General features: G+C 43.5%; 1 protein-coding gene across 3 annotated transcripts in view; it reads left to right on the top strand.

Annotated features, from left to right (window-relative positions):
- The window catches only part of ADCY1 (adenylate cyclase 1), a 573552-nt gene that overhangs the window by 191016 nt on the left and 362233 nt on the right, over positions 1-20303 (top strand). For all 3 annotated transcript variants that reach the window (XM_040433282.1, XM_040433283.1, XM_040433284.1), the window contains exon 5: positions 11785-11912. In XM_040433282.1, coding sequence (XP_040289216.1) covers positions 11785-11912 — 128 coding nt within the window. The remainder of the gene's footprint in view (positions 1-11784; positions 11913-20303) is intronic.

Genomic DNA, 20303 nt, shown 5'->3' with positions numbered 1-20303 from the left:
TAAAAACTTCCATGAACTCACTATGCCCATCACGAAATACCTTGGGGTGTCTACTTTCAAAAATGGGGTCACTTGTGGGGTAATTATACTGCCCTGGAATTTTAGGGGCCCTAATGCGTGAGAAGTAGTTTGAAATCAAAATGTGTAAAAAATGCCCTGTGAAATCCGAAAGGTGCTCTTTGGAATGTGGGCCCATTTGCCCACCTAGGCTGCAAAAAAGTGTCACACATCTGGTATCGCCGTACTCAGGAGAAGTTGGGCAATGTGTTTTGGGGTGTCTTTTTACATATACCCATGCTGGGTGAGAGAAATATCTCGGCAAAAGACAACTTTTCCCATTTTTTTTTTATACAAAGTTGGCATTTGACCAAGATATTTATCTCACCCAGCATGGGTATATGTAAAATGCACCCCAAAACACATTCCCCAACTTCTCCTGAGTACGGCGATACCAGATGTGTGACACTTTTTTGCAGCCTAGATGTGCAAAGGGGCCCAAATTTCTTCTAGGAGGGCATTTTTAGACATTTGGATCCCATACTTCTTCTCACGCTTTAGGGCCCCTAAAATGCCAGGGCAGTATAAATACCCCACATGTGACCCCATTTTGGAAAGAAGACACCCCAAGGTATTCAATGAGGGGCATGGCGAGTTCATAGATTTTTATTTTTTTTGCCACAAGTTAGCGGAAATTGATTTTATTTAGTTTTTTCTCACAAAGTCTCCATTTCCGCTAACTTGGGACAAAAATTTCAATCTTTCATGGACTCAATATGCCCCTCAGCGAATACCTTGGGGTGTCTTCTTTCCGAAATGGAGTCATTTGTTGGGTGTTTGTACTGACCTGGCATTTGAGGGTCTCCGCAATCATTACATGTATGGCCAGCATTAGGAGTTTCTGCTATTCTCCTTATATTGAGCATACGGGTAATGATATATATTTTTTTCAGTTCAGCCTTTGGGCTGGAAAAAAAAATGAACGGCACAGATTTCTTCATTCGCATCGATCAATGTGGATGAAAAAATCTCTGCCAAAAAAAAAAAGAGGGGAAAGGCGTCTGCCAGGACATAGGAGCTCCGCCCAACATCCATACCCACTTAGCCTGTATGCCCTGGCAAACCCGATTTCTCCATTCACATCAATCGATGTGGATGAATAAATCATTGCCAGGATTTATTTTTTATTTTTTATATACAAAGTGTTTGCCAAAGCATATGAACACCGCCGCCCCCTCAGCTCATATGCCTCGGCAAACGTATCTTTTACTGCAGAGGAGAAATCTCGTTTTGCAGCGCCGCATACACCGACTTTTGTGTAATCTGACAGCAGCGCAATGCTTCTGTCAGAATGCACATCAGTGCTGCAGCTAGTCGATCGGTTGGTCCACCTGGAAGATAAAAAAAAAAAAAGAAAAAACCATGCCACAATGCAATAAATTTATTAACTTTATAATAACATTTGAACGGAACATATAAACTTTATTTAACTTTTTTGCTTACCGTTTTTTTTTTTTTTTTTTACCTTTATAGGACAAACCTCTCCTTCCCCATGGGACAATGTGCAAAGCGCAAATCGCCCAAAGATGTAGACACTATGTACATTATGCACTTTGTCCCAGGTGAAAGGAGAGGTTTGCAGCAGCTGTGAGTGAAAGGGCCCTAATAGCCCTTTGTGCCTGTCCTGTGAGATGCAATCCCTATGCTAAGTGTACCTGTGTGTGCTACTTCCGGAAACACTCCCCAAAGCATAGGGCAGGGTGGTCAGGGCAGTCAGGACAGAAATAGCGGGTGTCACGCCTTATTCCACTCCTGCTACAGACACAACATCTTTTTCGGGGTGACGGTTGGGTTGAGGTACCAGCAACGACATTGGGGAAATGTCGCTCGTGTAGACGGCTCACTACACTGGTGGTTGGGGCCACGGAACCTCCTGGATATAGGAGGTTCTCGATGATCTCTTCCTGAAATTTGAGGAAGGATCCTGTTCTCCCAGCCTTACTGTAGAGAACAAAACTATTATAGGTAGCCAATTGAATCAAATATACAGACACCTTCTTATACCAGTGTCTGGTGCGTCGGGAAACTAAATAAGGAGCCAACATCTGGTCATTGAAGTCCACCCCTCCCATGAGCGCATTATAGTTGTGGACTGAGAGGGGCTTTTCAATGACACTGGTTGCCCGTTCTATTTGTATTGTCGTGTCTGCGTGAATGGAGGAGAGCATGTAAACGTCACGCTTGTCTCTCCATTTCACCGCGAGCAGTTCTTGGTTACACAAGGCAGCCCTCTCCCCCCTTGCAAGACGGGTGGTAACAAGTCGTTGGGGGAAGCCCCGGCGACTAGGTCACGCGGAGCCAAAGCAGCCAATCTGTTCTAGGAACAAATGCCTGAAGAGGGGCACACTTGTGTAAAATTTGTCCACATAAAGATGGTACCCCTTGCCAAATAAGGGTGACACCAAGTCACAGACTGTCTTCCCACTGCTCCCCAGGTAGTCAGGGCAACCGACCGGCTCCAGGGTCTGATCTTTTCCCTCATAGATCCGAAATTTGTGGGTATAGCCTGTGGCCCTTTCACAGAGCTTATACAATTTGACCCCATACCGGGAGCGCTTGCTTGGGATGTATTGTTTAAAGCCAAGGCGCCTGGTAAAATGTATAAGGGACTCGTCTACTCAGATGTTTTGCTCAGGGGTATACAAATCTGCAAATTTGTTGTTGAAGTGGTCTATGAGGGGCCGAATTTTGTGGAGCCAGTCAAAAGCTGGGTGGCCTCTGGGACGGGAGGTGGTGTTGTCGCTAAAGTGCAGGAAACGCAGGATGGCCTCAAATCATGCCCTGGACATAGCAGCAGAGAACATGGGCATGTGATGAATTGGGTTCGTGGACCAATATGACCGCAATTCATGCTTTTTGGTTAGACCCATGTTGAGGAGAAGGCCCAGAAAAAAAATTGAAGTCGGAAACCTGGACTGGTTTCCACCGGAAATGCTGGGCATAATAGCTTCCCGGGTTGGCGGCTATAAATTCAGTGGCATACCGATTTGTTTCTGCCACAACTAAGTCCAAGAGCTCCGCAGTCAAGAACAACTCAAAAAATCCCAGTGCCGAACCGATCTGAGCTGTCTCAACCCGAACTCCAGACTGGGGGGTGAAAGGGGGAACTACAGGTGCGGCTGAAGTTGGGGACTGCCAATCAGGGTTTGCCAGCACCTCAGGGACTCTAGGGGCTCTACGGGCCTGTCTGTGCGGTGGCTGCAACGGGGTAACTATTGCACGTGCCACCATACCAGCTTCAACTGCCCTTCTGGTGCTCGCCACTTCACCATGTTGTACGGCAGTGCTGGTACTAGGTCCAGGGAGGGCTGCGCTGCTGGTGTATGCTTCACCACGTAATCCGACAGCGCCAGCCCCACTCTGCTGCCCTTGAAGCGGATCCTGCGCAACCTGTGGTCTAGCAACAAGGGGCTGGGTACGCCTGGTGCTATCAGGGACCTCAACCTCCTCGTCCGAACTTTGGGTCAGACTGCCACTGCTTTCTACAGGTTCATATTCTGACCCGCTAGATTCGTCATCGGTTCCCATTCCTCATCCGACTGGGTCAGAATCCTGCAGGCCTCTTCAGAAGAATACCCCCTGTTTGACATTTGGACTACTAAATTTAGGGGTATTCCCTGAGAATACCCAAGAAAAAAAGCAAGCCTGTCTTACAAATGGGAGGCTAGCGAAGTACCGGAGGCCGCTGCGATTGATAAAAAATATCAAAACTGATTTTTTTTATCGCCGCAGAGCTTGTAAAGTGATTGTGCAGTGATCAAAAAAATTAATACATTTTGTCACTGCGGCGGGGCGGGCGTGGGTGAACGCACGTGTGGGCGACCGATCAGGCCTGATCGGGCAAACACTGCGTTTTGGGTGGAGGGCGAGCTAAGGTGACACTAATACTATTATAGATCTGACTGTGATCAGTTTTGATCACTTACAGATACTATAAAAGTACAAATGCTGATTAGCGATACGCTAATCAGCGAATCAGTGACTGCAGTGCGGTGGGCTGGGCGCTAAACGATCGCTAACTACCTAACCAAGGGACCTAAACTATCCTAAAACCTAACCTCAATACCAGTGGGAAAAAAAAGTGACAGTTTACACTGATCACTTTTTTCCCTTTCACTAGGTGATTGACAGGGGTGATCAAGGGGTTAATTGGGGTGATGGGGGGTGATCTGGGGGCTAAGTGTGCTGTTTGGTGTACTCACTGTGATGTCTGCTCCTCTGCTGGATCCAACCGACCAAAAGGACCAGCAGAGGAGCAGAGAAGCCATTTAACACCTTATATTTATAAATATAAGGTGTTAGATGGCTTGTGATTCGTTTTTTTGAAAATCATCAACCTGCCAGCCACGATCATTGGCTGGCAGGTTGCGCGGGCTGGCTTTGAGCGAAATCTTGCGTCTCGCGAGATGACGCGTATATGCGTGACTCTGCCTGGAGCTGCCGCCTCCGGAACTCGATCCTGCGTTAGGCGGTCCGGAGGCGGTTAAAAGCTGAAACTAACAAATGAGATAGGCTCATTACATGCAAAGCGAGATATTTCTAGCCTTTATTTGTTATAACTTGGATGATTATGGCTTATAGCTTACGAATCCCAAAGTCACAATCTCTCCCTCTTTGCTCAGGGGATATGGATTAATTAGCTGACGAGAGTGTGACACTTTGAGCCTAGAATATTGAACCTTTTCACAATATTAAAATTTTAAGTTGCAATAATACAACTCCTTTTAAGTTGCATTACTGAAATAAATGAACTTTTGCACGATATTCTAATTTTTAGAGTTTCACCTGTACACTTACCGTTTCCAGGAGTTATGATCATCTTGCAGTCCAGCAGTGGTGGCTGTGCTTGCTCTTTATAGGAGAAACTGCCTATCTTCTCTCTGGTGGCCGGGCCTGCAGGAGTGCACATTTTTCTGTGTTTTTTCCTATAGCGTGCAAGCATGGCTTCTGCATCCTGCTGTTCAGGAAGTGTGACATCCTGTCAGTATGCATGTTACTGCTGAAGGCCAATCAATGGCTTAAGTTGTCACATGCCATTCCTGGCACATCACCACTGAGGCCAGCAGTAATGTACGTGTTCATTGGACGTCAAAACTTCCAGTCTGATAAGGACCAGAAGCCGTAGAGACAGGAGCTCAGCACTGAACCTGGAACACTTGGAATAGCCACCAGGAAATTAGCTTTTATTCTTGGACAAATTGTTTGAGCATTCCACCATACATGTACTGCACTATGATGATCAAGAGGGCACCATTAGAGGGGTCTGACTGTTACTAACAGCCCCCTGCAATGTGATTGTGGGGTGCCGATGGTTGCCTTGGCACCAGGAAGTCTTATAAAAGCCTTGGGCCTGCTCCATGCTGGGTCTCATTGGCAACTGACATATTAAGTGCAGTACAATGCAGCTTGTATTGTACTGCATCGAAACAGGTATCAGACCCTCAAAAGTTGGTTACATAGTGTTACTAAAATAAAAAATATAAACTAGTGTGCCTTCCCTGAGGCTGATGCCAGCACAGGGAAGGAACACTATGACGACACTACGCATGCGCTAGCTCGTGCATCGCGAGATTACGATGCTCAAGGCTTTCTGACGTCGGGGAGCAAGGAAGAGATTCTGAGGACGTGTGGCGGTGCTGGGCTCCTTCACACTGGACTCATCTCATGTACAGGACACATCTCAGGGTAATTTGCATAGGGATCAAATCGGTTTTTTTTACACAATAAAAGTACACAGAGCTATGGGGACTGGGTATTGCAGATGTGCTAGCGGCCATCTAGCAACCCATATCCTCAGCTCTATACACCAAATCCCGGTGACAGGTTTGTTTGCTGTTAACACTTGCTATGTTACAGGAAAAATAGATCAAAATGGGAAATTGGCACAAAAAAAATGAAATTTTGAAATCAGTCATGAATAATTTGAGGGATTTAGTTTCTAAAGTGGGGTCATTTATTGGTGGTTTCTAATATGTATGTCCCTCAAAGTTACTTTAGAACTGAATTGGTCCTTAGAAGTTTAGAAGCAAATTTTAACATCCTAAAAAAATATTAAATTACATTTACAAACTGATGCCAACATAAAGTAGACATATGGGGAATGTTAATTTAGAACTATTTCAATATCTATCTTAAAACCAGAAAAATTCAAATGTAGAAAAATGAGAATTTTTCTACATTTTCCATAAATTTTAGATTTTTTAAATAAGTAATGGTAATACAGGGCTTGACAAATTTCCTTGGAATCTAGGAGCCAGCTAAAAAAGTTAGGAGCCAGGCGGAGACGCGTCATAAAATCTATATTGCGATATAACTTTAAGCATGTATATCGCAATATATTGTTTTCTATATTGAAGGGGGGGGGGGTGTTTAAACTTTTTTTTTTTTTTACTTTATTTAATAACTATTAGCCTTCTTAAGGGCTAGAACCCTTGTCATATTCACCCTAATAGAGCTCTATTAGGGTGAATAGGACTTTACACTCTCCCTGCTGCCCTGTGCATAGTACACACAGCAGGGAGCTTACCATGGCAGCCAGCCTCTGATCAGCCCCTCCAGCCTCTGATCAGCCCCTCCCCCCTCCCTCTGATCAGCCCCTCCAGCCTCCCTCTGATCAGCCCCTCCAGCCTCCCTCTGATCAGCCCCTCCAGCCTCCCTCTGATCAGCCCCTCCAGCCTCCCTCTGATCAGCCCCTCCAGCCTCCCTCTGATCAGCCCCTCCAGCCTCCCTCTGATCAGCCCCTCCAGCCTCCCTCTGATCAGCCCCTCCAGCCTCCCTCTTCCAGCCCCTCCAGCCTCCCTCTTCCAGCCTCCCTCTGATCAGCCCCTCCAGCCTCCCTCTGATCAGCCCCTCCAGCCTCCCTCTGATCAGCCCCTCCAGCCTCCCTCTGATCAGCCCCTCCAGCCTCCCTCTGATCAGCCCCTCCAGCCTCCCTCTGATCAGCCCCTCCAGCCTCCCTCTGATCAGCCCCTCCAGCCTCCCTCTTATCAGCCCCTCCAGCCTCCCTCTTATCTGCTCCTCCAGCCTCCCTCTTATCAGCCCCTCCAGCCGCTACTGAAGTCCTGGCTGCGATGGTATGTTAGTAAGCAGCATTATACTCACGTGCGCCGTGATCGCCGGGAGCTCCTTCTTCTCATAGGTCTGTGCGGCGCATTGCTAATGCTATAAGCATTAGCAATGAGCCGCACAGACAGAAGGAGTGACTGGCGGCCACGGCGCACGTGAGTATAATGCTGCTTACTAACATACCATCGCAGCCAGGACTTCAGTAGCGTGACTCCTGGCTGCCATGGTAACCGATCGGAGCCCCAGCATTACACTGCTGGGACTCCGATCGGAACTGCCCACTGCCCACCGATGCAGAGAGTCGAGACTGAAGAATCCGGCACCCGACCTCTGACAGGACGCTGTGATCCGCGCGAATAACCCCTCAACTGAGGGGTTAATCGCGCGGATCACAGCGTGCAGTCATAGGGGCCGGGATATGGCCGGCACATTCATTGGTGGCGCAGTGGCTACAGTCCCTCCCCTCCTCCTCCTACTCTGTTCTTAGTGGTCAGCGGCAGCCGCGCAGTGGGGAGGGAGGGACTCCTCTCCTTCTCCACTGTGCCGGCTCAGGAAACCATGGTGCGCGCCGAGAGCGCATCTTTGAAAACGGGCTGACAAATACCCAAGCGCCAGGACCAAATTCCTAGTCGCCATGGCGACCTGGCGCCCGGGATTTGTCGAGCCCTGTGGTAATACATATCAACCCAAATTTACCACTAACACAAAGTACAATGTATCACAAGAGAACAGTGTCAGAATTGCTTGAATAAGTAAAAACATTCTAAAGTATTACCACATAAAGTGGCATGTCAGATTAGCAAAATTACACTTAGTCCATAAACTGGAAACTGGGGTAATTTGCATGAATCTTTTAGGATGCTTACAAAAAGGATTGTGGGTTACTTCCCAAAGTATTGGTAATTTTTTTTTTTATATTTGATAGAGTTAGGGTACTTTCACACTAGCGTTTTTTGATTCCGGCAGGCAGTTTGTTCAAAGTTTATATTTACACTGTTTAGACAAAAAAAACTTGTACATATATGGTATCATTGTAATCGCACTGACCCAGAGAATGACGGGCACACGTCAGTTTTGCCTTAAATGGAATGACTTGGGAACAAAACCCATAAAACGGTGGTGGAATTGTTTTTCTTTTCCAATTCCATCCCATTCGAATTTTTTTTACCGCTTCCCACTACATTGTATGCCATATTAAATGGTGGCATTAGAAAATACAACTAATCCCACAAAAAATAAGCCATCATACAGCTATGTTAACCGAAAAATAAAAAAAGTTATGGCTCAAGATAGATAGGGAAGAAAAATGAAAACGCAAAAATGAAAAAAAACAGCCGGTGTCCTAAGGGTTAATTAAATGCAATAACAAAATATTTCAGATCTAGGTGCTGGTTTAAAAACTGTAGAATATTTTTCTTGGGACAACCCCTTAACCCCTTAGGGACCGGGCTCATTTTCACCTTAAAGACCAGGCCATTTTTTGCAAATCTGACCATTGTCACTTTATGTGGTGATAACTTTCAAACGCTTTGACTTATCCAGGCCATTGTGAGATCGTTTTTTCGTCACATATTGTACTTCATGACACTGGTAAAATGGAGTCAAAAAAATTCATTTTTATTTATAAAAAATACCAAATTTACCCAAAATTTGGAAACATTTGCAAATTTCCAAGTTTCAATTTCTCTACTTCTATAATACATAGTAATACCACCAAAAATGGTTATTAATTTACATTCCCCATATGTCTACTTCATGTTTGGATCATTTTGGGAATGCCATTTTATTTTTTGGGGACGTTACAAGGCTTAGAAGCCAAAAACCCACTTTTTAAGGACAAGTTCAGGTCTGAAGTCACTTTGTGGAGCTTACATAATAGAAACCACCCAAAAATTACCCCATTCTAGAAACTACTCCCCTCAAGGTTTTCAAAACTGATTTTACAAACTTTGTTAACCCTTTAGGTGTTCCACAAGAATTAATGGAAAATAGAGATACAATTTAAAAATTTCACTTGGCACATGGCAGGGCGCAGAAGGAAAGGAATGCCATACGGTTTTTGGAAGGCAGATTTTGTTGGACTGTTCTTTTGACACCATGTCCCATTTGAAGCCCCCCTGATGCACCCTAGAGTAGAAACTCCAAAAAAGTTACCCCATTTTAGAAACTACGGGATAGGGTGGCAGTTTTGTTGGTACTAGTTTAGTGTACATATGATTTTTGGTTGCTCTATATTACACTTTTTGTGAGGCAAGGTAACAAGAAATAGCTGTTTCGGCACCGTTTTTATTTTTTGTTATTTACAACATTCATCTGACAAGTTAGATTATGTGGTATTTTTATAGACCAGCTTGTCACGGACGCGACAATACCTAATATGTATACAATTTTTTTTATTTATGTAAGTTTTACACAATGATTTCATTTAAAAAAAAAAAAAAATCATGTTTTAGAGATGACGGTTTAATTGGCATTATTTTGGGGAGCGTATGACTTTTTGATCGCTTGCTATTACACTTTTTGTGATGTAAGGTGACAAAAAAAATAGCTTTTTTACACCGTTTTTATTTTAATTATTTTACGGTATTCACCTGAGGGGTTAGGTCATGTGATATATTCACAGAGCAAGTTATTACGGACGTGGCGATACCTAATATGCTTTTTTTTTATTTATGTAAGTTTTACACAATGATATCATTTTTGAAACAAAAAAAATAAATATCATGTTTTAGTGTCTCCATATTCTGAGAGCCATAGTTTTTTCAGTTTTTGGGATATTATCTTAGGTAGGGTCTCATTCTTTTCGGGATGAGCTGACGATTTGATTGGCACTATCTTGGGGTGCATATGACTTTTAGATCGCTTGCTATTATACTTTTTGTGATGTAAGGTGACAAAAAATTGCTTTTTTTTACACCGTTTTTATTTTTATTTAATTTTTTTACGGTGTTCACTTGAGGGGTTAGGTCGTGTGATATTTTTAGAGAGCAGGTTATTACGGATGCAGCGATACCTAATATGTATACTTATTTTTAATTTACTTAAGTTTTACACAATAACAGCTTTTTTAAAACAAAAAAAAAGATGTTTTAGTGTCTCCATATTCTGAGCCATATTTTTTTTAATTTTTTGGGTGATTGTCTCAGGTAGGGGCTCATTTTTTGCGGACTGAGGTGACGGTTAGATTGTTACTATTTTGGTGGGCATACGCCTTTTTGATCGCTTGCTGTTGTACTTTTTGTGATGTAAGGTGACAAAAAATGGTTTATTTATCACAGTTTTTATTTTTTACGGTATTCATCAGAGGTGTTAGGTCATGTGATATGTTTATAGAGCCGGTCGATATGGACGCGGCGATACCTAATATGTCTACTTTTTTCCCCCCCTATTTTTTATTAATTTTTTTTTAACTTTATTTGGGGAAAATTAAATTTTCGTTTATTTTTACTTGAAACTTTTAATTTTTTTGGGTGAAAACTTTATTTTTTCCAACTTTTTTGTCCAACTTTGGGACTTCAACTTTTGGGGGTCTAATCCCCTTTACAATGCATTCCAATACTTCTGTATTGGAATGCATTGGCTGTATGAGTAGTACAGTGTGTATTACTCATACAACTTCCTGCCTGTGAGATCCAGGGGGCTGGATCTCACAGGCTCGTCACCGGAAGGCAGCACTGAGGCCTAAGTAAGGCATCGCGCTGCCTTCAATGCCATCGGGTTCCCTTTATAGCCGCACAGGGACCCGATGGCACCTCCGACCGCCCGCCGCAACTCCAGTAAAAGCCGCAAACCGCAGGTCTGAATTGACCTGCGGTTTGCGACGATCGCCGACATGGGGGGCTCACGGGACCCCCCCGCGCATTGTCCCAGGGTGCCTGCTCAATGATTTGAGCAGGCACCTTGTTCCGATCACCTTGTTCCGATCGGAACTACACATGATGTACCAGTACGTCATGTGTCCTTAAGTACTGGGACAACATGCCGTACTGGTACGTCATGTGTCCCCAACAGGTTAAAGGGTACTTTGACACTGGACAAATTTTGTTGCACACCATTTCTGCGACTGAAAACCTGTTCCATCTGTCTGAATGGGGTTTGCAGAAATCCAGAACAACCCCATCCAGATGAATGGAACTGATTTTCAGTCACAAACATTTTCTGCAACAAAATCTACCACATGTGAAGGCTTCTATAGTTTGACTCCTTGTGTTTCAGTTTCAAATCTGTTAGAATTTCAGATGATGGTAAGACAGAAACCATAATCATGTGAATCTGTGTTTTCTCTACTGTGGCTGGCAGGGCTGAACTCCTCAGCCAAATCAAGTTTCTTCTGAATCAAACCTGGATGACGATAAAGTCGTGTAATAAGCTAAGTTCAGTGCAACTGCCTACCATAAGCGAAGTCCAGTGCAACTGCATGTGGTTCTGGTAATCTGACAATAATAGTTACAGTAAAGTGTAGTTTCATTACTTGTGCTTGAATCCTGCTTAGAGGAAAAAAGTGACCAGTGATTTAATGAATACAAAATGAATATACTTTGGATTGATAGAACAAAGTTTTAATTCTTATTATTTATTATGTATTACAATGTATATGTAATAAAACTAAAGCCAGTGTATAATTAATTGTTTTAAATTTTGAATCACTGTAATTTGCAACAGGAAAACCACTGCAGAAGAATAAAGATTCTTGGAGATTGTTATTACTGTGTTTCTGGACTAACACAGCCAAAAACTGACCATGCACATTGCTGTGTTGAAATGGGATTGGATATGATTGACACAATTACGTAAGTATCATCAATTAAACATTTAAACAAGTTTATAGGACGTGCAAATAATATATATTACCGTACATATAACTTACGCTACTTTCACATTAGTGTTTTTTGCGGATCCGTCATCGATATGCAAAAACACTTCCGTAACTATAATACAACTGCATGCATCCGTCATGAACGGATCCGGTTGTATTATGTCTTCTATAGCCATGACAAATCCATGAAAGTCAATGGAGGACGGATCCTTTTTCTATTGTGTCAGAGAAAACAGATCTGTCCCCATTGACTTACATTATGTGTCAGGACCGATCCGTCTTGCTCCGCACCACATCGCGGACAGAAAAATTCTGCTTGCAGCGTTATTATGGGCTCGATAGGAGTGCAACCAAATGGAACGGAATGCATTTTGGTGCATTCCGTTTTGCTCAGTTCAGTTTTGTCCCTATTGACAATGAATGGGGACAAAACGGAAGCGTTTTCTTTCGCTATTGAGATCCTATGACTGATCTCAATAGCGGAGTTGAAAACGCTAATGTGAAAGTAGCCTAAGTTATACCAGTCATTTCTTAAATATGCAGCATTACTGTGTTCATTTTTTGATTCCTTGTTACACCTTGTATTATAGCCTAGAGCTGCATTCATTATTCTCCTGGTTTTTCTTTGGAAACAATCAACTAATTGCTGAAATATTTTAAAAATATCTAATGTAGTTGGAGAGTATGTTTTTGTACATCAGATTACTATACAGTGACTAGCGCAGCACACAGATGTCATACATGTCCTGTGCATCTGTATGTCCATCTCACAAATTATAGAATATTCTAGAACATGCTATTCTTTTCCATTTTGATCCCAACACCGTATTTGGGCTCATGCACACAAACATATTTTTGGTCTGCATCCAATCTGCATTTTTTGTGTGTCAGATGCAGACCCATTCACTTCGATGGGGCCGCAGTAGATGCGGACAGCACACAGTGTTCGTTCTGTGGCCCCGCAAAAAAATAAAACATGTCCTATTATTGTCCGTATTATGGACATGGGTAGGACTGTTCTATTAGGAGCCAGATGTTCCGGTCCGCAGAATGTGGAATGCATGCGACCGGTATCCGTGTTTTGCGGATCCGCAATTTGCTTTAAAAAAAATAAAAAACATTCCTAGTGACTACCACATAAAGCTGAGTGAGAGAATGCGAAGAAGGTGTCATCAAAGCAAAAAGGGGGCTACATTGAAGAATCTAAAATATAAAACATATTCTTGTTTATCGACACTAGTTAATTTCATATGTGTTACTTCATAATTTTAATGTGTTATGTATGAATCTACAATGTAGGGAAAAAACTAAAGAAAAAAATGGAATGAAAAGGTGTGTTCAAACTTTTGATTAGAACTGTATTTTTAGGATCAAGATAGATATGTGTGTGTTTGTATATAATATGAAATGAGTGAATTTATAGAAATTTGTTTCAGGTCCGATTCAGCAAATTTTTAAAAAGGTTTGATGCGAGTACGAATTGATTCTACCCAAATCAAATATATAACAACTTTCAGGGAAATTGGAACACTCTCTGTTCTTCTGGGACTTATATTTCATTTGGAAAGACTCTAGGATGAGAGAGAGAACCTAATATGCTACTCTGGGTTTCTAGGCAATATACACTCACCTAAAGAATTATTAGGAACACCATACTAATACGGTGTTGGACCCCCTTTTGCCTTCAGAACTGCCTTAATTCTACGTGGCATTGATTCAACAAGGTGCTGATAGCATTCTTTAGAAATGTTGGCCCATATTGATAGGGTAGCATCTTGCAGTTGATGGAGATTTGAGGGATGAACATCCAGGGCACGAAACTTCCGTTCCACCACATCCCAAAGATGCTCTATTGGGTTGAGATCTGGTGACTGTGGGGGCCATTTTAGTACAGTGAACTCATTGTCATGTTCAAGAAACCAATTTGAAATGATTCGAGCTTTGTGACATGGTGCATTATCCTGCTGGAAGTAGCCATCAGAGGATGGATACATGTTCTCATTCTGTTTACGCCAAATTCGGACTCTACCATTTGAATGTCTCAACAGAAATCGAGACTCATCAGACCAGGCAACATTTTTCCAGTCTTCAACAGTCCAATTTTGGTGAGCTCGTGCAAATTGTAGCCTCTTTTTCTTATTTGTAGTGGAAATGAGTGGTACCCGGTGGGGTCTTCTGCTGTTGTAGCCCATCCGCCTCAAGGTTGTGCGTGTTGTGGCTTCACAAATGCTTTGCTGCATACCTCGGTTGTAACGAGTGGTTATTTCAGTCAACTTTTCTCTTCTATCAGCTTGAATCAGTCGGCCCATTCTCCTCTGACCTCTAGCATCCACAAGGCATTTTTGCCCACAGGACTGCCGCATACTGGATGTTTTTCCCTTTTCACACCATTCTTTGTAAACCCTAGAAATGGTTGTGCGTGAAAATCCCAGTAACTGAGCAGATTGTGAAATACTCAGACTGGCCCATCTGGCACCAACAACCATGCCACGCTCAAAATTGCTTAAATCACCTTTCTTTCCCATTCTGACATTCAGTTTGGAGTTCAGGAGATTGTCTGGACCAGGACCACACCCCTAAATGCATTGAAGCAACTGCCATGTGATTGGTTGACTAGATAATTGCATTAATGAGAAATAGAACAGGTGTTCCTAATAATTCTTTAGGTGAGTGTATATTCATTTTCTGGGGATACTCTTTCTCATTATGGAGAGCGCTTAGTATTAGTAGTACTTGTGTAGAGTATTGTAGACCAGGCAATGCTCCTCTGGGTTCCTGACAAAGATATTCAAATTAGCTTTCCTAGGCCTATCTGATGCCAGCAGATGTGCTAATTTTCTTATATTTTTCTCAGAAACCCAGAGGAGAATTGGCTGGCTTACAATATCCCAACCAAGGCCTATCAGGCAGCAAAAAATAAATAAAAATATTTCTTTGCTCAGCTCTGTTAAAGGGTAGTTACCCAGAAAGAGCTGTGTTCCTGGTATGAGATATTCAAACTAGCTGGCATGTCTCTTTTTCCAGAGAAGCATTATGCACTAGGCACTCTCTGTAATGAGAAAGAGTACCTCCCAGACAACACATATACAGTTGCAAGAAAAAGTATGTGAACCCTCCTGGAATTATATGGATTTCTGCACAAATTGGTCATAAAATGTGATCTGATCTTAGTCTAAGTCACAACAATAGACAATCACAGCCTGTTTAAACTAATAACACGCAAAGAATTAAATGTTACCATGTTTTTATTGAACACACCATGTAAACATTCACAGTACAGGTGTAAAAAGTATGTGAACCCCTAGACTAATGGCATCTCCATGAGCTAAATGGAGTGAGGTGTCAGCCAACTGGAATCCAATCAATGAGATGAGATTGGAGCTGTTGGTTACAGCGGCCCTACGCTATAAAAAACACACTAGTTTTGGGTTTGCTTTTCACAAGAAGCATTGCCTGATGTGAATGATGCCTCGCATAAAAGAGCTCTCAGAAGACCTACGATTAAGAATTGTTGACTTGCATAAAGCTGGAAAGGGTTATAAAAGTATCTCCAAAAGCCTTGCTGTTCATTAGTCCACAGTAGGGTTGTTGCGGGTATCGAAATTTCGATACCCAATCGATACTTTTGTCCCGGTATCGATACGATACCGGGATTTCCGTTTTTTCGATACTGGGCTGCGCTTCTGCGCAGTCTAGTATCTCTGAACATGAGCGCGCTGCTATCGGCGCGCTCATGTTCTCTCTCAGCAGCACGGGGAGAAGGAAGCTGTCCTCCCTCCCCCTGTGCTGCTGCCGCTGCCACCAATGAGAAGAGAGGGGCGGAGGAGGGGCGGCAATGAGAAGAGAGGGGCGGAGGAGGGGCGGCAATGAGAAGAGAGGGGCGGCAATGAGAAGAGAGGGGCGGCAATGAGAAGAGAGGGGGTGGAGGAGGGGCGGAGGAGGGGCGGGCGCACTGCGCCACCAATGATAGGATTACTATCGGAGCGATGGGAGGAGACATCAGCTTCACTAGTGGGCGTTCCTTTTCCCTGCGCTGCGATTGGACAGCGCTACAGCCAGGGAGAAGGAACGCCCACTAGTGAAGCTGATGTCTCCTCCCATCGCTCCGATAGTAATCAGCAGCATGTGGAGCAGGAGAGGAGACAGTAATGGGGCACTGCGGGCGAACGGAGCGGCGCCCAGGACTAAATGGTGAGTGCTGAGACATCGCTGGGCGCCGCTCTGTGTGGCCTAATAGTGAAAGTCTGGACTCATATACAGTAGTCAGTCTTTAACACATACAGGAGGCGGGTGCCGGCAGCAGAATCGCATTGCCGGCACCCTGCCCCTGACAGGGAGCTGCGATCAGCGGCAGTTAACTGCCGCTGATCTGCTAGTACCCGCCTCCTGTATAAAGGGGTAAAATCATTGGTGGTGCAGTGTGCCCCCCCCCCCCCTCAATCCCCCCATCCCATTAAAATCATTGGTGGCACAGTGCGCCGGCCCCTCTCAACCCTCCAGTATTAAAATCATTGGTGGCAGTGGCCACAGGGACCTCTCCACTCCCCCTCATTGGTGGTGCAGTGGCAGCTTCTGATCGGAGCCCCAGCTGTGTAAGCCTGGGGCTCCGATCGGTTACCATGGCAGCCAGGACGCTACAGAAGCCCTGGTTGCCATGGTAACATCCCTGATGCTGTGTGCACAAAGCACAGAGCAGCAGGGACAGTGTGAAGTCCTATTCACCCTGATAGAGATCTATCAGGGTGAATAGGAAAAGGGATGAAAGATCCCAGGTTCTAGCCCCTAAGGGGGGAAATAGTTATTAAATAAAAAGTGAAAAAAAAAAACACTAAAATATGAAGTATAAATCACCCCCCTTTTCCCAATTTCACATATAAAATATATAAATAAACATATTACATCGCCACGTCAGAAAAGTCCAAACTATTAAAATATAAAAAAAAAAATCTAGGTGGTGAATGCCGGAACAGAAAAAATAAAATAAAAACTGCGCGATTCGCCATTTTTAAAAATGAGGAATGCACGTGGCTTTTTTTGTTTATTTTTTTCGCGTGGTATCGAATGGTATCGAGTATCGCAATACTTTTTCATGGTATCGAAACCGAATCAAAAATTTGGTATCGCAACAACTCTAGTCCACAGTAAGACAAATTGTCTATAAATGGAGAAAGTTCAGCACTGCTGCTACTCTCCCTAGGAGTGGCCGTCCTGTAAAGATGACTGCAAGAGCACAGCGCAGACTGCTCAATGAGGTGAAGAAGAATCCTAGAGTGTCAGCTTAAGCCTTACAAAAGTCTCTGGCATATGCTAACATCCCTGTTAGCGAATCTACAATACGTAAAACACTAAACAAGAATGGATTTCATGGGAGGCTTCCACAGAGGAAGCCACTGCTGTCCAAAAAAAAAAAAAACATTGCTGCACGTTTACAGTTTACACAAGAGCACCTGGATGTTCCACAGCAGTACTGGCAAAATATTCTGTGGACAGATGAAACCAAAGTTGAGTTGTTTGGAAGAAGAGGCACAGCACACCAACATCAAAACTTCATCCCAACGGGGGGGGGGGGGCGTTGCTAGCGCCTGTGCTGAATGGCTGCAGCCGGCTGAAGCTCCTGCTTACAACCTGCTGTGGGGACGGCAATCTTAAGCTTAAAGACTGCAAAATGGTCAAATACGGTGGACCGATAGGCCACAGAGTGGACACGTTGGAAACCACACAAGCGGCGGCATTAGGCCATAGCGCTGCAGTCACGCAATTCCTGTCAGTTTGCCAGTCGCATATAAACCAACTTTATGCGTCCCTGGAAGACCAAGAGAATCATGGCAGGCGAAATAACCTCCGGTTCAGAGGGTTCCCGGAATCGGTCTCCATCTCTGATATACCAAGCGCTATCATGAAGATTGTAGCTTCACCTTTAGGAGACTTTGATCCTTCTATGCTTATAATTGAACGGGCTCATAGAGCACTATGCCCTCGCCCTAAAGACGGCGACCCTCCAAGGGACATTATATGCCGTTTTCTGAACTTCCAGGACAAGGAAGCGATCCTAAAAGCGGCTAGAATTGCACCCTCTATTCTCCTGGATGAGGCCCCTATTCAAATATATCAGGACTTATCTCCATCCACTCTGCAAAAACGCAGATATTTAAGGCCACTCACTGCACTCCTTAAAGAAAAGAAGATCCTATACAGATGGGCCTTTCCGTTTGGGCTATCTTTCACGGTCTCTGGAAAAAGATTCTTTATCTCCTCATTTTCAGACCTCTCAGAGGCCTACAATGCTCTGGACACTCCTCCATTGAACATTCCTGACTGGGACAAAGTTCAGGATATATCATCTCTACCTCCTCTTCCAATCCTTCAACCTTGGGAACTTTCCACAACACCAAAGAAACAAAGATCCAAGAAGAGCAAAAATTCAACAACACCTAAGGAATCACACTCTTCCCAAGATGGCACCTGAGATCCTTCATCAGTACCTATATTCTTCATTATCAGGACACTCTATTATGTCCCATCTCTAGCTATGTTCACTTCCCCTATATGCCGTGAATAGGCATACTGGGGGTCTTCTTCCTACAACCTTCATTCTTCTCCTCACCCCATCTTTAATTATATCCCCTTCCATTAAGCTCTCCCTTATATAATTCTACTTACTACCACCTTTGCTTTATTATTGCTTTTCTTGCTAATCCCCATTTTGTGCTCTATTGTTTTTCTCTTCTTTATTTTTATTCTTGCTTCTCCCCACCTTGCTGCAGGTTACAAGTGAATTATTATTCACTTTCCCCCTAACTGTCCTTGGTTACTAACCATATATTCATTTAGTATGATATTTATCTACTCAATGAGGCTTCAAGTTTTAGTTCTTATGTTCTTTTGTTTTATTGTTGGTCTCCCTGCAATTGCCACATTAATTACTCTTAGCAACATTCTCATCTTTCATGAAAACAATATGAAACAAAGGACCGGCACTTCACTGATGAACAAATCTGTGGCTTTATTGAAGCATGGAGGAAACAGCGCTGATGCGACACGTGTTTCGGCTCAGGTGTGAGCCTTTGTCAAGCATCATGAAAACAAGTCATGTCAGACTTGAATATAGTTTCATATAATGTAAAGGGTTTGAGGTCCCCCTCTAAACACAGCCAAATCTTTTCTCTTCTCTGGAAGGAAAGAAGTTCAATGGTATTCCTGCAAGAAACCCATTACAAGCATAATAACTACCCTAATCTCTCCTTCTCCAAATTTCCAATATGGTATCACAGTGGCGCTAATGGGGCGGCCTCTAGATGGGTCAGCATTGGCTTCCGCAGGGGTACCCCCTTCACTTATTTAAACCATGTTCAAGACCCAGAGGGTCGTTTCATTATCCTGAAAGGTAAAATAGGCCAGATGCTATATACTTTTGTAAATGCCTATGCCCCCAATGCTGACCAATCTAGATGGATTGCTGAGCTTCTTTCCTTGGTAGAGACACATAGTGAGAGCATACTAATTTTAGCTGGTGATTTAAACATGACCTTCAACCCCCTGATAGATACCTCCTCAAAAAAATCTGCTCTATCCTCTAGGGCAATCCGTGCTACTCTGGCTAGACTGTATAATTTAAGGCTTGTTGATGTTTGGAGATGTCTGAACCCCAATGTAATTGATTACTCTTTTTTTTCCTCAGCCAACAATTCTTACAGCAGAATTGACTATATACTAATCTCAAAGGAACACCTTCAACTCTGTTCCTCCTCACGGATAGGGACTATGACGCTCTCTGACCACTCACCAGTCTTCTGCACTCTCCGCCTTCCTCAGGGATCGGGTAAGAAAACCGGCTGGAGGTTCAATGAGTCCATCCTGAATAATGTTACTCATTCCGGAACAATTCTCTAATGCGGTCACAGCTATGTACCAATCTTCTTCGGCATCAGTAACCGTAAATGGCACTCTATCCCCTAGCTTCCGCATCAAAAATGGCACTAGACAGGGCTGTCCCCTTTCCCCTCTTATCTTCATATTAGTTATGGAAATGCTACTTCAGGCCTTAAGACAACAAAAAGATGTCATGGGACTTAGGGTTGGAGATCAAGAAATCAAATTGGCTGCCTTTGCTGACGATCTCTTGATTCTCACAACTAATCCGAAAAAATCCCTCCCATCCATCCTATCCCTACTATAACTTTTTGGCTCCCTGGCAAATTTTAAAGTTAACCCCGCCAAATCCCAACTCCTCCATAGAGGATTCCCCCTGTCGACAATTAAATCCCTCAATTCCCAATCACCATTTAATTGGTCCACACGACTAATAACATACCTGGGTGTGAAAATCTCCCCTAATATGGCAGATCTATATAAACTCAACTTTATT

This window comes from Bufo bufo, chromosome 5 (assembly GCF_905171765.1).
Source record: "Bufo bufo chromosome 5, aBufBuf1.1, whole genome shotgun sequence".
NCBI lineage: Eukaryota > Metazoa > Chordata > Amphibia > Anura > Bufonidae > Bufo > Bufo bufo.
Note: the sequence above shows the minus strand (reverse complement) of the source record. Positions and strands in the feature narration are given on the sequence as shown.